At 33.8% G+C, this 17020-nt stretch overlaps 2 protein-coding genes across 3 annotated transcripts in view; one reads left to right on the forward strand and one right to left on the reverse strand.

Annotated features, from left to right (window-relative positions):
• MCPH1 (microcephalin 1) overlaps positions 1-17020 on the forward strand; it is a 130934-nt gene that overhangs the window by 47268 nt on the left and 66646 nt on the right. The window lies entirely within an intron of this gene.
• ANGPT2 (angiopoietin 2) overlaps positions 1-17020 on the reverse strand; it is a 41677-nt gene that overhangs the window by 3322 nt on the left and 21335 nt on the right. The window contains exons 2-7 of one of the 2 annotated variants that reach the window (XM_005495962.4): positions 15791-15946; positions 13595-13716; positions 11725-11957; positions 9446-9573; positions 3261-3362; positions 2566-2732 (exon numbers count right to left, since the gene is read on the reverse strand). In XM_005495962.4, the coding sequence (XP_005496019.1) occupies positions 2566-2732; positions 3261-3362; positions 9446-9573; positions 11725-11957; positions 13595-13716; positions 15791-15946 (908 nt within the window). The remainder of the gene's footprint in view (positions 1-2565; positions 2733-3260; positions 3363-9445; positions 9574-11724; positions 11958-13594; positions 13717-15790; positions 15947-17020) is intronic. The other variant, XM_005495965.4, reaches the window with a different exon arrangement.

The raw sequence follows: 17020 nt of genomic DNA on the forward strand, positions 1-17020 counted from the left end.
CTTTTCACATCATTCATAATTTTTAGCGTTAGTTCTTCACAAGTATTTCAGTTTGCTTCAATTCCCTGGCAAGGTAAGCTTTCAGTGAGGCTGCTGCTGTTGGGTTCTGCTTGCATGGGTGCCAATGCACTCTCAGTGAGGAGAGACACAGGGCACTGAACTGGGCAGGACAATTACACAGCTATTCCTGTGTTACCTTGAATTGGAAGTACTTGAACCCTCTGCTCCCACAATATCTTTTGGGTGATTGCATTTCTGTATCAAATAGCTCATGCTTCTCAGAGGTATTCTATTTGTTTAAAGAGGAAATCTTATTGTCTGAGGAGAATTAACTTGTCCCCCAATCAGTCTTCATCTTGCATATAATTCTCTGCTTATGTCAGAAATTGTCTTTGGTAGTTAAACAGATTATTTTAATCCATTTTATATTTCCTATTTTAAAATATAATTAATTAATTTTTATTCATTTAGGCTTCAAAAGATCAGTTCATTACAGATTTTCTTTAAAATATCTTTAAAAAAATTACTGTTTTTTCTTAAGATGAGTTCAAAATTATGTAAGCCAATTTCTAATATAAATTATATTAAAAGTTACAAGGCGTGAGCCTAGGCTGGGTCTTCAAATATCATCTGAAGTCTATTATAAGCATAGTATTATTTATTTGTGATTAACAATAAATTGTTAAAGGTACAGTTTAGTATAACAGAATATGAGGATGGAAATTGGAATGAGATATGCATATCAGGAAAGTTTTCTACCATGAGGAACGACAAGTAGGTTGTAACCTTGGGAGGTTATCAAGACCCAAATGAAAAACTCTGAGCAACCTGGTTTGACTTCATAGCTTTGAGATCAGGAAGTCTGATTCAAACAAAGTCTATTCTGATCTCAGTTTAATATGAAGAAATTTCAGTTTTACGGCCCAAGTCATTATCTTTCCAGCATTCAGAATGTATTAATCTTTTTATGTAATGGATCTATTGATCTTTTAGTGCAATGGGTCACAGAATCAAGGAATCGTTTGAATTGGAAAAGACCTTAAAGATTATCTAGATCCAACCCCTTTGCCATGGGCAGGGACACCTTCCACTAGATCAGGTTGCTCAAAGCCCCATTCAGCCTGGCCTTGAACATTGCCAGGAATGGGGCACAGAAGATGTTCTTAACTGAATACTTTCTTTGGATTTTTTTCTTTTTCATAATGTTAAATACATTCTTTGAAACGCTCTATTTTATTATTAATTCCTTGATTTGTTGTGTATTGTAATAAAATTGTTTTTACCATCTTGCTTTTCAGTAATTATCTTTTAATACTGTAAATGGACAAGGGTAATCACCCCTTTTGACAAAAGTTGCCTTTCTAAGTATTTTAAAGCATTACTTTAAAAAAATCTCTGCTGTAGATTCTGACTGTTTCCAGATGAAAAAATATTTACTTTGGAGTTGAGACAACTAAATACTACCAAGGCATTAAGATCTAACATTTTGTGGGGGACATATGCTGATAGTTTTGAATTGCTTTGTTTGCATATAAGACCTGAATTGAAATAACAGCATCAGGTCTCTCAGGTGTCAGGTTGACTTTATTTACAACAAATAGTTGCTAGAGATCTTGGAGAAAATCATCTAAATGTAGACAATTTTTCTGTCCAGTCACCCAAAGCTCCATGAATCTGCAAGATTCTTACAAAGAAACGTTTCATGGACCATGTAGTAGGAAAGCATCTGTTATACTGTGAAGGGTTTAGTTTCTTCTATAATAAATCAAACTATTTATTGCATTTACAGAGAGCCTGGTGAATGAACTATGAAATGACCATATATTTCTGCTGTGGCTAGTACTGTTTCAAAATGTGTAATACTATGATACTATTTAAAGTATATAATACTATGATAATATTTATCTTAAATATTTATTTAAAATTTTTTTCTTTATGTGAACCTTTACATTTTACAGGATTAGAGCATAAATAATAGGTCCATTAAAATTTGGTCTTTAAATTGACAAGTTGGTGATGAGTGAAGTGTACATTTGCTCCATTTTCACAGGTAGGAGAGTTATTGAGAATTTTAGCCAGTGGCTCATGGAAGGATAAGGCCACCTCAATTCAGTGTGCTCTTTATGACAACAGAACAGTTCCTAGAAGCCACTGACGAGGAAAATCCTTGCAGTATAATTCATCTTAGTCATCCACCTTCCAGAAATGTATTTAGTTCAGGGAATCAGGACTTGATAGCAACTGCAGACAGATTCCTAGTATCCTAATGACTGTGCACTGTCACCCACTATACTGGCACATGTATCCTGTCTTGTTTCATACTATCTCCTCATCTTTGTCTTTTGTGTGTTATACTCACTCAGGATGCACTAGTAAAATGCACATTTTCTCCTCTGGAAAAGGAAATTATTTCTTTAGGCAAGAGATGAAAAATGAAGAAAACATTACTTGCTGAGTGAGCTGGAAAACAGTCATGATTTGTATGAAATAAGGCCATGCATCTACACAGTTTAGAAAGATTACTATCAGAACATTTTTAAAATTAGATCTGATTTTTCTGCTTACCTGTATTTTTGTTCTTCACTTGCTAGAGAGAAGTGGTCATACAATGAATATGCCTCATTTCCTTCCCAGTCTTTCAGTTGTATTTTAAGAACATAACGCTTCTGATTAGTCAGTTGAGAAACAAATTCATTTCCCAGCCAGTACTCCCCAGCAGGATCACCAAATCCCTGTAATTCAAGTTGTATATTTAAATAGTTTTGTTTGGGTGGGTTTTTTTCATTTCAGTTTGAAAAGATCACTTTATCAATTTTTAAGTTTAATAGTTTTCAGCCTGTCAACTAAGAATTTTACTGTGTCCACGGGGATTATTGATCTGTAATGTTTCAAAAAGTTGATTTCAGCAAGGGCAAGCTCAGGAATCTGAAATACTGAATCAATATTACTTAGCAGATTTGGAGCAGTTCCTACTGTTGCCACTAGAAACACAAATATAAACAACTCAAAAAATGTAGACATATGATGGAACAGTTGATTAAAAAAAAGTAAGGTTTCTCATTAAAAACAAACATCACACTTGCAAGTCTGCTTAGGCAAACAACTTACACTATTCTGACATTTTCAAAATGAGCATCTGAGGACAAAGAGAACTTCTTAAGGTTGCTTACATTCTAGGGATGCTATTAATATAAATTTAGCATATTAGATTTCAGATAATAATAGCAGCTGATATTAAGGCTTTAGAGAACACTGTTTACCATCTTATACTCCTTCCATGTCCGGTGGAAGTCCACACTGCCGTCTTCTCGTTTCTGAATAACTGTCCAACCTCCTCCACCAGTTTCCATGTCACAGTAGGCCTACCAAAGTAAGCATATAACAGCCTAAGTGCATGCAGTCACAGCAAAACAAAACCAGAAATCATGTCATTTGCATCATTCTATATAGTGGCAAGTCATGTGCAAAATATGAGTTAACCTAAAAATGCAAGTTTTCACAGCTTTCATACAAATCAGTTGTGGTTGTCCACAAATAAATGGGATTCCTCAGTATATATCACACTTAACAGAATACCTTAACAAATGGCACCTTTCATTTCTCCATCTTTTTTGTGAGAGATCCATTCAAATTTCCCATGACTTCTCAGAGCACAGATACTGCTAAGTTCAGGCCATGAACAAACTGAAATATATTTTTATTATCACAGTTGTTCAGTGCCTTTGCAAATAGTCTGACCACAAAGTTAAATCTAAGAGTATTATCTGAAAGTTGTATCTTAAAGCCATGTTATTATACAGACTACAATGAACATCTATGCTTGAAGAAAAAGTAACAACTATAAAATGTTCCCAAATATTAATAAATCACCTTTGAATTTACCAAATTATTGCTAAAAATTTGAAAAGACTGACATGTAATAAGCAGTTCACTGAACTCAGTTTTCAAATACCCAATAAGTGCATCCCTGCAGAGATGCTGATGGGGAAAAAAGTATTTTGAAAATTAATTGGAATTTTGGAGTGACATTTGGGAGAAGTAGGGGATAAATTAATAATAAAATTTTGTGAATATGAGAGTATCTAGTACAATTTTTCCTGAAAAAGGATTTCAAATTGTTGCATCTAATTTTGCTTTTCCAAAACTAACAGAACTTATAACTAGATGTGTGAAGTCAGTGGAGCTAAGCTGGTGTAAGACAGTACAATGAAAGTCAAACTGAAGTCAGTATCTCTTTAAATTGCATGTTAGTACTAATACTATATTTAAGAAATATATTGAATTTCTTGTACAAGAATTCCTGGTCTGGAGAATTCTCAGTTAAGTTTTCTCATTTGGAAGTTTAATTTTTTTGACCACTTTCTGCCAAGATATTGAAGTTCAGAGCCTTCTTCAGAATCACTTCACATCTTTGAAAATTTTTGAATTCTAGTTTGAGTATTGAATTACATTAACTTCTTATCTGTATACTAGATCTTTCATCCAGTAAGTGAAGTTGTGTCTTCCCATTTATAGTAGTGCAGGCAAGACCTGACTTCTCCCACTTTGATATTTCATCTGTAATTAAATAAATAATTTAAAAAGAAACTAGGCAAGTATTTCATTATTAATTTGGATGTTTCCTTCATTGTTTAACAGTTCCCTCAGTAGTCTTACTTCTTGCCTAACTGCTGGTTATCACAATATGCCTATAATTGCCCCAAATCATGACTGGGTGGCACTGAAGCTCTAATGTCTTTTTCATCCTCTTCTGTAGGAGACTGTCTTATCAGTGTTAGCAGTTAGGAGATTTGACCTCTTTGAACTGTTAGACATCCTGGAAATTCATTGAAAAACTATGGCTGCAGTGAAGCCAATTTCCTTCTGTGCTGTGGTAGGGTTGTGTGTGTCATTTGGGGAAGTAAAGTGTGCTCCTTACTAAGTTTTCAATTTCGTTCACTCTTATAGGATATGTATATTGTTTGTATGTTATGCACTCACATCTATATATTTATATAGATCAGAATATTTACAGTTCAAGCAGTGTCATATATACTGTTGAAAGGCATCAGACCTTTGAAAGGAAACAAAATTGTAACAGCTGAAATATCAAATATATTCGTGTTTCAAAAGGCTGTTGCACATGGGAAATCCAAAGCAGATACTGTGCTTTAAGCTTGCAGTAGACTCTATTCAAAATCAGAAAATCATAAGATGTTCAGTTGGAGATTTTTAGGGAAGATAAAATAAATAAGGAAAAAAGTTGGATAAGTTAGATAAAAATTGGATACCTTTTAAAGTATGTATTGTGAATGGAATTTAATTGAAACGTCAGTTTGTACTGCTGTATGTAATTCCTTACACCTCAAAGTCTGTTTTTTGTTTGGCTTTACTAACATCTGTATTAAATGACTGGTAAAAATGTGCTGATAAAAATGTGCCGATAAATTAATTTAGTTAAAATAAAAATTCCCTTCAAAGGAAAGGCTGAAGATAAGGTATTGTAAGAGAAGATAAATCTGTTTTAGAAGGCTAACTCATGATGTGTAATGTATATGTGAAAACTAATTTCTGCAGAGGGCTATGAAGAGGGATAATAAGAATGGGCCAAAGCAGATGCAAATAGTTTTTTTAAGCATCAATACAAGTTAAAAAGCTGATTTAACAATGATCAAATATCACTAGTTGTAGATAGAGTTGTTGACTCTGAAACTTCACCCCACTTAAAAGAACAGTATAAGCAGCCAGATGGACAATAGAACTGTTTCACCTTTCTCTGAAATATGTAGTTTCTAGCTATGTACAGTGGGAGGCCGTGTATTAATTTATTTGAGCTGTGGGTTCAGTCTGATATTGCTATTGTAGTTGTTAGTTGATGTTTCTGAATGTTATGTGTAATTTCCTTTATGCCTGTTGACTGAACTTCAATTTAGTTGGAATTAATACTTTGAAAAAATAAATACTTTTAAATAGCTCTTTATTTTGTTCTAATGAGATTAAAACATAAATAGTGAATGACTGTGAATGTCTATCATAATATATTTCTGTTACAGGTAGTATCAACTTTTTAAGTGAGTGGTAAGACAACTAGCTTTAATAGACACTTTAGATTCTCTGAGATAAATGCTGGGGTACTGCAAATTAGTTCCCAAAGGAAAAAGCAATTCACTAGGAACTGAAAAACATAATGAGAAATTGAAGAGATGACCATAAAAACCTCATGTAGATTTTTCTTACCAGTAACAATTTTTAGAAGTTTACATAAATTTGGGAGTATAATTTTTCCACACCAAAAAATTCATATCAATCAACTCTAAGTCTTTTTTTTTAACACCACTATTAGAAGAGAACTCTTCTGACCTTTCAACCTATTCTAGGTTTTATATTCAAAAGAAAGATATGTAACATTTCATAAAACTAATAAAAATAGATACCAAGATTAGGCAGGCAGCAGGAGTCTTCAAACAGATGCCAAAAAGAATAAAGAGATTAGCCTCTCAAGTTACAACAAATTGGAACAGGGAGTATTTGATGTATCTTGTGGAGTGCTTCAGTAGTTACAGTTCCAGCAGCTGTAGCACTGTAAGAGGGCATTTGGGGTATAAGTGTTTTCAGACCTACTTTGGGAATGGTAAGGCTCAGGCTGAGTTATCAGGATGAAGAGCCAGAGCAGTTTTTATAGCAAAGCAAGGGCAATTTCCACATCTTTGCAGTGACCCTTTGCATCACTTTCAGCTGCTGTCCAAACACTTTGGAGTCATTATGTCCAATGATTTTTGTATTCTGCTATCTCTATCTCCTAAAGATGTGACTAGATAAGAACTACAGTCTAATTGGTTCATGAGGTTGCTGTAAGCATTAAACTATTGCGTTTTCATAGTTTTGCCTCTGCCCTTTTTCCTCATGTCAGCAGTCTTTTGCTGTTTTCCTCAGTGTTTTTAAAAGGAATTAGCTTTTGTCTGGTTGCAGAACAGGAAAGTTTGAAAATATTAATGGAATTAAATAATTGTTTTCCTCTCAGTAGTCATATGCAATTCCTTAGTTTTGGATTATGATGGGAGACAAATTAGTAATGTGGGATTGGTTACAGATTACACAGAAGTTGTTTATAAGCCTGTTGGGTCAGAAGGTGTTACAAGAGGAAAAGACAAAAACATAAGCAGCAGTGCAGCACTTTTGGCAAATAAAAAAGGTCACTCTGTTTCCTGGTCTGAGTAGCTATCCACATCATAAACAGTTGAAAATGGTGTAACATGTTGATTGTCCCTAACCTTCACTTCCCTTGACAACTCCTCTTATGCATTTATATTTGTATAAAAAATCAGCATCAGGTTAAAACTTTTTAGTCTCTTATTTTCAATGTCATGCGGTAAGTAAAACCTTCCCTGTCTTTTTCTATCTGAAATGGACAGAATAAGATTTTAATTCTTTAATATTATTAAATGACTGGTTTAATACTAAGTGAAATTTTTATGTTTTAACTACTTTTTTTTAACTTAGTAAATTACCAAAATGGATGTTTGCATTAAGCATTTAAAGCCTCCGTATTCAAATGTAAGGGATTTAATGTTTTATAGTCTAGGAAATTTGTACTTTTGAAAATGCAAAGTGTTTAAGTTTATGACAAATTTTTATTCTGTAATATGTCATGCACTTGTGTCTGCTTTTAGAAAATATGCATGCTCTGTATACGATATTTGACAGTAAAATTAAAACCAAAGATTAAAGCTTGAGACAAGTCATAGTAAGAGATCCAAGGAATGTAATTCCTGAGTTGCTAACAGACTGCTGCATTTCATTGCTTTGGAGATGCAGTAGCTTTCATCTCCTTTAGTTTTTTAAATTGTGATTCTAGATATCTATGCTATTTAAATGCCATTCAGCTTCATGTACAATAAAACATTTCATTGCATCTTATGTAACTCATTTTCCTGTGAAATTGATGTTTTTAGACTAGATTATTCTGAAGGAAAGACAGCTGGTTTTTTGTTGTTTTTTTGGGTTTTTTTCCCAGAGAAGCAGATTGCAAATAATTTCTCTGGATTATATCTACAAAAAATTACAGGTTTTATCTGTATTTTATAGATCTTACCCAAACAAATTGCTTATTTCCTTTAGCTGAGAGCTTTTTAAGTGTAAAAATCACAGTCTGGCTTGGGCAAAATGAAGTTCTGGCACTTCAAAGTCTAGTCACCAGTGAACTTCATTTCTAAACCTTTGCTTGGGAAAAAAAATGCTTTCTCTGTCAGAGCTTTACCAATTCCTTTTCCACATTGCACCTCTTTTTCCACTGCTTTTTTACATTCTCTGTTAGTTTTTCTAATGCAATAGAGTAGAACCTTAGGAATTCTGTAAAATATTTCGATTTGTGTCTAAAGAAAATATCTACAGTAGAAATTAGGAAATAAAAACATAAAAAAATTATTTCATATTTTTCTAAGAAATATATTAAGCATTTTTTTATATTCATATGTCCCTTAGCCTCCTCAGCCTGCCATGCCTTTATCATGAGAGCCCCACTTCTCTGAATGCTTGCTCCAGGTTTTTGGTTCTTTATACTCACAATCAACCTGGGACTTTTTTCCCTTTCAGATGCTACTGATTGTTTCAACTAAATTATACTCTCCAATGCTTTATCATTTTATTTACTTCTATAGATGGAGCATCTCTGTCAGGCATCCAATGTATCATCCAATGAGTGCCATTTTTTAGCTCAAGGTCTTTTCTACAGAGGTATGGCATACTGCTTCAACTTAAATTGACATTGAAGTTCATTTCAGTTAAATACATAGGGGGAAAAATATCCATAGAGGAATTTAAACTGATCTAGTGAACCCTAGCAAACTCACCTTTTATATGAAACAGTAGCAGTATTTTCCAGGGCAGTATTTCCCAGAAAAGTCCTCTCTGTTAGACAGTGTCTAATTGTTAATCTACTTATTACACAAATATCCTTAAAACTCTGTGATACAAGAACTGAAACCCATACATGAGTCCAGTACTACTAGATTGCTTCCATGAGTATAAATCCATGAGATTTCCATGCCCCTGACTTTACCTCCTTTTGCCACCTAAAGACCCCCTTGGGCATATGAAGGAACTAAGAAATTAAAGGAGACAGGAGTCTGCTGATCATGCAGAGCAACTCTGTTGGAGTTACAGATTTTATAATGAAATTACACTACTTTATTGATTTAATTACTTTAATTATGTGGAGAAAAGAATTAAATTCTGACATGACGAAGCACACAACAAAATTTCATTTCATTTCAACTGAGACAAGATTTCACCTGAAGGACTTTTTTCTTCCTGTAAGATACTCAGATCTAGGAGTGATTAAAAGCTTATAAAAAAACCTGGTAAGTAGTAAACTTCACTAATAACTAGCCCTTAAAATTGCATATTTGCCCAATCAAATAACCTTTAACATGCAGTATGGCTAGGTAACTCTTTACAGTCATCCTACCTTCTTCTCTTGTGCAGTGTTTGAAACTGTTAAAGTGTAGATTCCACTTGTTGTCAGTCCAGATTTGAAAGCTTCAGCACAGTCTTTGAAGCTGATTTGCTCTTCTTTGGCTATGAATTTGCTCTTAGCTATTAAAAATACAATAGAAATTGAAGGCATTAAGAGGAGATGAATGAAAGTTACAAAGAATCAATTTATGTTGTAATTGGCTTATTGCAGTTCCAAAAAATATGTCTGGTCCTGAAAGAAATGACAGATCAAGGTACTTATTATGTGTGATGTTACTTTGCATCTCATTCAGTTGAGCAGTTTCTGCTTCCACCCATTGCCCTTGCTGGACTCCTACATGCATTACAACCTAGGCATGCATTAACTGCTATTTATATACATACCTAAATAGCAAATGATTAGGTTAATAATGACTTTTGGCCAGTACTCTTACATTGTCAAATGAGTTATAATGCAACAGACTGGTGGAACTACCCTTAAGAGGTTTTAAGCTCTTTTTTTTGCCCCCTGTGCTGAACAGGAACAACTTTGTATGTACCAAGCTGAAGCTTGGAAGGTCAGCCCAACTCACTAGAGATACATACCTTCTGGAATTCAGTTGTGCAAAAAATACATTTTCATATGTCTAAGCCTTCTTATTCAACAGAACAATCTAAGGTTCATCTTTTTGTTCAGTTCTTTATTAACTATGGAGGTTGGAATTTCCTGGCATTTCGCCTGCTGACTGATATTTCATATTTGACCCTTCTGGGGTTGGTTCTGTGTATTTTCCCTTTTAATTTAATCTAACAATCACAGTCAGTTACTACAAAGGTTTAGATGCCATATAAATATGTGCTTATATTACAGTTGCTTATTATGTTCTTTTTGGCTTGCTTATTCATTATTTACCTGTTTAAGTGCTTTGCCTTAAATAGAAAAATAACACATTCAGTGTTTTAATTGCTTTTCCACACTCTATTGTTTGCATACTGTCTTAGAAGCTTTCCCTGCTAATTTTGTCTTTTTGGCAAACACTCATTATTTTTTCCACTCTGGGTTTAATGGTGCTGTAGCCAACATGACTTTGACTTGTTTACTTATTTGTGCACTAGCATAGCAGATAACATCAGCAGGAACATGTACAGCCTTGGTATTTAAGGGAATAGCGTCAGTTATGAAGACAAAAAAACTTGGAATTTACTTTGTTTAGAAAAACCTACAACCTATGTTATGATAATAACATATAGGACAAGACTAAAAGTGAGGAGGAGTTCCAAACACCCTTTTCCTTGTCTGTGATCCACCTTACAGTAATATATCATAGACCACCTATACTGTCTTTTAAATTCTAATGACAACTTCAAATATTTTTCCAGTATTTAATTTTAAATCCTTTCTTTAGGGGTTCTGTATATTTCTGTATTTTCAGCCCTGAGAACTTTACAGGCAACTGTGCCAGATTCTACAGTCTCTTAGAACAGCTTCTTAATCTGTCCAAGTTCCATATCAGACACCAAATTCAAGGCAGGGAATGTTTAAATCCTGTGTAGCCATAACTTTTAGTTTATTGTGTGTGGGGTTTTTATGGCACACGTGAATCTGCATAAATCTGAGAGCAATGCTTGGTGTCTATGATCTGTTGCAGAGTTGTCAGGCATTTAAGGGTGAGATTATTGCCTGTAAGGTTTGCTAGGCTGAGGGATTTTTAGGATGAACAAGGATACCTTGGTGAAGAACTTGTGGGAGTACCTGCTGCCCAGGCCTGGTGCTTTCTGGTTTGGGGGGGCTAAAAACTATGCCTGTGCTTATTTCTTTGCCTTTGGTAGCCACTATAATTCGTCCTTTCTTTGATAAACTCTGTGTTATAAAGCAATGAGAGGTGGCAGAAACAATCTCTGTGAGCCAGGAAGAAAAGTTGCAGACCTACAATATGCAGTCTCACCTAGATATATGGTCAAGCAAGTGTACAATGCCACACATGTGAATGCCATGTGAGATGAATAATGCTTGGCTTCTCTGTATTTTGTTGAGCCACTGGAGAATTGGTTAAGAAAATAAGTAAACCAGAGAAGATAAATAAAATATTGAAAAGAAATCACATAAATATGGCTGTTTATCCCACCCCCTAAGAAGTAGGTTAATTAACTCGGTTGCAAAATTTAAGGCAAAAAATACAGACTTTTTGAGAAGCAGAAGTGTGTCAGAACTAGTTGTAAGACTGTAGGTACCAGTGTACACAAATTAGGAAATAGCACGGAAATGATATACGCATGTCTGCTTTGACTTACAGTTTGGTGTCGATATCATAGTAAGCAAGCTATGAACTGTCTCCATCAGATCATGTTGCTGTTTTTGCAGAACTGAGTTGTTTACTGTAGCTGTAACTAGCTGTTTTTCTAGTTCTTCTATAATAGAATTCTGTCTGGTTACTAGGACTTGAAGCTGATCTTTTTCATCTTTTATTGACTTCAGCTGAAGCATGTGCTTGTCTTCCATCTCAAGAACTCTTTTTTCTAAAAAGCTAAATGAAAGATTACAATTAGGCTCTCCAAAAACAATTTTGAGCTGATGACAAGAGAATCAAGCATGTTGTATAAGTTTCTTTCTTCATGAACACTCAACTTCATTGTCTAATGCTATGCAAGCAGTAGACAACTAAATGAAAGTTTAGTTTGATACATATGCTTTCATTTATTATGTAAGTGCACTAATAAACAACATTATCTATACAGTGTGTATTGCAGACTTTAAAAATGTAATAATTGGGTGTTTGATAATTCAACATTATTAAAGGAAAGATAAAGTGACTAAGCTATCATGGGTTTACCCTATTAAAAGATAGAACTTATTTAAAGATCTAACTATGAACATTTAAAATATCCTATAATAAAACACATACTTAACATAAATGTTATGGCATTAAGGCAGGGAAACATGCAAATAGTTACTTGAAGATAGGTTACCTTTCTCCAGTTTTAGAGCTGGTATTATTAGGTAGCTTGCTGGGAACATTGGGTAAGTGGCTGGGAACAACTGCTAATTGTTCTGATAAAGACTCTGAGGAAGCTGATCTTAAAAGATGCATAGCCAGAAGAGAGAAATTCACCTAAAATCTATTGCTGTTACTGAAAAAAAAAAAAATCCTGAACCTTATATATAATTATGTTTCAAGCAGATTAATTCAATGCAGATTGTATTTTGTTAAGTGAGAAACAATGCTTTTGTGTTTTATGTGGATGTTACGAGGGTAGTCTAAAGTCTGCTGAGTTCAACACCAAAAAACATGACCTTTTGAAAATCAGTGTTTCCTTTGCTTTCCATTTGATAAGGATGCTTGTTTTTCTTAAGTTGGTAGATAAAACCTTTAGGGAACATACATAAATGTAGTAGAGTAGTGAACAAAAATGTCAAAACATGTCTCCTGGGTTTCTTAAGCTAATTCTTTCAAAGAAAATCACTTTGCACATATGGTTCTCATTGCTTTGAAGGAGAAAACTTACTGTTATTGCTGCTTTTAGATTCCTCTGTAAACTATTTATTGCCAAAAGTAAAAAAAGACCGTGGTGATATGGAAACGAAGCTAGCTGAAAAAAGGTATGAGCCTTTGGACCACAGCCGAGTACAGAAGAGGATAGAAGTAATGGTTGGATTTTGGTCAATTTCAAAACATGGACTCTTGAGGAACGTTGAATATGATCAGTGCTTTACTTTTCTTGCTACATTAGGTAAAAAAATTGTAGCAATGACCTGGTTAATCATTAGGATAGCTATGTACTACATGGAAATAAAATTTTGGAGATGTGGTTACACTCGATTAGTTTGAATCAGGTTACATCAAATTCATATGGAAAAGTCTAAAGAAGATTATAAATTGGGTACAACAGAAGTACTGCTTCAGTTTTAGCCTTAAGTTCCTCATATAAAGGAGAACTTTAGATAGTGAAGAACAATACATGAACAGAATACAAGAATAAACCTACATAAATATCCTAGGCTTTAAGTAATATATGACCTTTGTAATGAGTGTGGGTAACATTTTGTAATCAGTTTGGAGAGCTTGTGTACGAACCCTTATTTTCCTACTTGAGTAGATTTGTTTCTAAAACTATTAGAAGGGTACTTCATGGAATAGCATTTCATTGGGCTGTACAAACTTACCTGTTTTTTTCTTGTAATTTAGTTATCTCATTGGTCTGATCTGAAATCTGTCTTTCTAGTTTGTTTGTTGAAAGAGAGTGTTCCAAAAGCTGAAGTTCAAGTCGGGTTGTCTGGTTTGATATCTAAAAAAAATTTACAAAAAAAGAAATTTCTTTTAAAAGATATGTCTTTTAAATAAATTGTCATTTTGTTATGTTGCGAAATCATGTCAATCTCTACGTACACCTATGATTAAAAAATTTTTCAATACTTAAAAACAATTTTGGTACAAATGTTCATTCAATCAGAATGAAGAATACACAGAGTTGAACTGATTTTGTTATTACACTGTATCATTGGGAATATTTCAGTAGTACGCTGTTTCTGATGAGAGTTACTGTGTACTTCAACTTTGTTGTTTTACCTTCCCCTCTGTTATGATAATTCTTATTTCATTACTGGAACTGTGACAGTTGTTGCTCAAAGAATGAGTTGAGATGTTTTGCCCATCTGGTGCTGAAAGTAAGTCTCTAGCTGAAATCCTGGCACAGTTGTAAAATCACTTGATTGTTCTCTCCTATTCAATCCCAAATTATATTTTGAAGTGTTTGTCATGTGAAACACATGACTAATATTTCATGAAACACATGAAGCAAATCAACTAAAGTGACCACCCTTTAGTCAATTCATTCTTTGCATTTTAATATTACCTTTTTTCTATGCATTGTTTACAATTTATTTACATCTTTAAATGAAGAAATGCAGATACTGGGAAACATGTGTGATACTCTATGGTTTGTATTGCATTACTTTAAGGCAAGTTTTCTAGAAATATTTTCTCATTGTTTTAGAATAGCTTTTTTTAATTCAACAGAATTTGGCTTTCCTTGACAGGAAGAATTGATTACTCATGTCCTTCATGTTAAACAGTCATTCAGGACATGATTTCACACTTAAGTGTAATTGAAAATTATTGCCAAAAGTAAGTGTCCTTGAGAGAGCAATTGTTTGGTTAATTTCCTTATGTTGCTAATTAAGCCCTTAACCCAGTCACCAGTAATTTCAAGCAGAGAAGGAAAGTTACAGTGATGATTTTCTTCCTCTAAGCAGAAAATAACTGAGTAATTTCCATAAAGACATTATTGTGAATTAATAAATACATTCTCTCAACATGTGCAAAACATTAGGCTCCTGAATAATACAATAAAAGTTCAGCTCAGTATGCCTATAAGCTATGAATTTTCAGTTTATCAAAGAGTTCACGAAGCCTTGATTTAGGTTAAAAAATTCAATTTGATTCATTGGATGAATTCTACAGATATTAAAACATCTAACATGGATTTTAGGCTTTGCATACTTTTTATATTATACAAAATATTATGTGCTGCATGATATACCCATTATTTGTTTTGGCAATTAAAGATCTGCATCTTCCTACCATATCTGCGAAAGTACAAATACATACCACTCTACACAGATTGGACTTATCCTTCTGCTAATATCTGCATTCTATTTAACAGAATGTCTTATTGTACTTAATGCTTTTCAATTAAAACACATTTGTTTTTGCTTGAAGGTAGCAAATGTACAGTAGACAAGTTTACTTCTGTGTGAATATACTTTTCTAGCAGTCTCCTAATTTCTTTTTTCTTTATTAATCTCAGATTTATGTGTCCCTTTGTTTACCATAATGCAGTGCATTGTGCTGGAAATGAACTGTTACCCACTTAGAGTTATCTGTGAAAACATTAATTAAAAAGACATCATTCTTTTGATAAGTTAAAACAAAAAAGGAAAGATTTCATTTTAAAAAGCAGTTAGGCTGGTAAATGGAGCAAAGACAGTTTGAAGAGACTCATTTAGCTAAGATTAGTAATGAGAGTAATGTGAGTATAAAGCACACTAGGACCCAACTGATGCCTGGATATATAGTATAGTAGTTTTAAATACATTCTATTTAAAGATTAATTTAGCAGTTGGCTTTCTAGACTTACTTAAAATGCTACTGTAATGAAAATCACTCCAGTGACAGCACTGATCTTGAGATGGAACTATGTATTACCAAATACTAATGTTTCCTTAAGTTGGGTAGAACGGTGGGTCACAACGATTGACTTCTAATTGTTGAACAGAAGCATGTAACACTCAACAGTGTTAAATGTATGGCTGTAGTATTTGGGAAGCAGAAGCATTTTGAGGTTGAAATTCATTACTTACTTGTGCTTCAACATCTGTTAATTTGCGGGTCTGTTCAGCTGTTTGATTTAGCAAGTTTGTGCCTATTTCAATCATTACTGCAGTCTGGTTCTGCACTGCAGTTTGCTGGATCTCTACCATTTCTTTCTTCATACTGTCTTGGATGTAATTCTCAAGCTACATGGGAAAGGAAAGAGAGAAGATAGTTGCATTCTTTAAATGTTGGAAAGGGGGTAGTACAGTAAGCCTGCTGGCAGCCTAGCTGAACAAATTTGGTCCTTGTCCTTGTCTGCTTTGTATTTATATTAAGTTTCCCAACATTAAGCTCTGTGAGAGGAAAACCAAATGTGACAAGGAATGTGTGGCCATTCATTTTCTAAAGGCAGGAACAGAGATTTGCAGGGGGTAGGTAGTAGGTACAGCGATGAAAGTGCTTGTGGGCACTTGGAAGCCTTTCTCCCCTAGTGCTCCCACCATTGTAACCATCAGAGGAGCTTCACCAGCTTTGGCAGTGATGGGAATTTTTTAGAAGATAAAAGTTTAGGAGTTTAGTCATCTTCCTGTATTTACACTTAACTATTTTAAAAGCTATTATTCATCACATGACTAGAATTCAGAGAGGTCAGATGTCATTTAACACTGTTATGTGTGCATTTTTATCAGAGAGAATTTCAAATAAAGACACAAAATAGTAGAAAAACCTATAAATACTTTAAATGCTTAATATTAAGGAATGCAAAAGTTGTTTAAAATACTTGACTCTGAAGTAATTTCTGTCTAAACTAATATGGCTTTTTTAGCAGATATTTTATAACAAAGTACCCTGCTTTCAAGGAAGATGAGGAAAAATAAGTAGCAAGAAGAAAATTAAAGTAGCCTTTTGCATAAATCTTTCTTTCTACCTGCCTGGATTATGAAAAAGCAGTCTGGTTTTTCTTCACACTTCTTTATTTCTTGTCAGTAATTGCAAATATCTCACATTTCTTTGATGTGTCATTGCATATGTTTGAATTCATGAAATCCAGGCCACAAGACTTCTTTTGTTTCCATTGACTGAGGAAATTTCTAGAATCAAACTTCTACTTCACTCCAACACAGTTCTACCAAGAGAACCATAATAAATTTTGAGCTTCATGCTCTACCTACAAAGAGGATACTAGCTAATAAAAAATAGCTACTATCATTAAGCACAAATAGTAATACATCACCAATTCCTAATCTAAGTGAATATTAAAACAGGTTGATAACTTG

The sequence above is a fragment of the Zonotrichia albicollis genome, chromosome 3, assembly GCF_047830755.1.
Source record: "Zonotrichia albicollis isolate bZonAlb1 chromosome 3, bZonAlb1.hap1, whole genome shotgun sequence".
Lineage (NCBI taxonomy): Eukaryota > Metazoa > Chordata > Aves > Passeriformes > Passerellidae > Zonotrichia > Zonotrichia albicollis.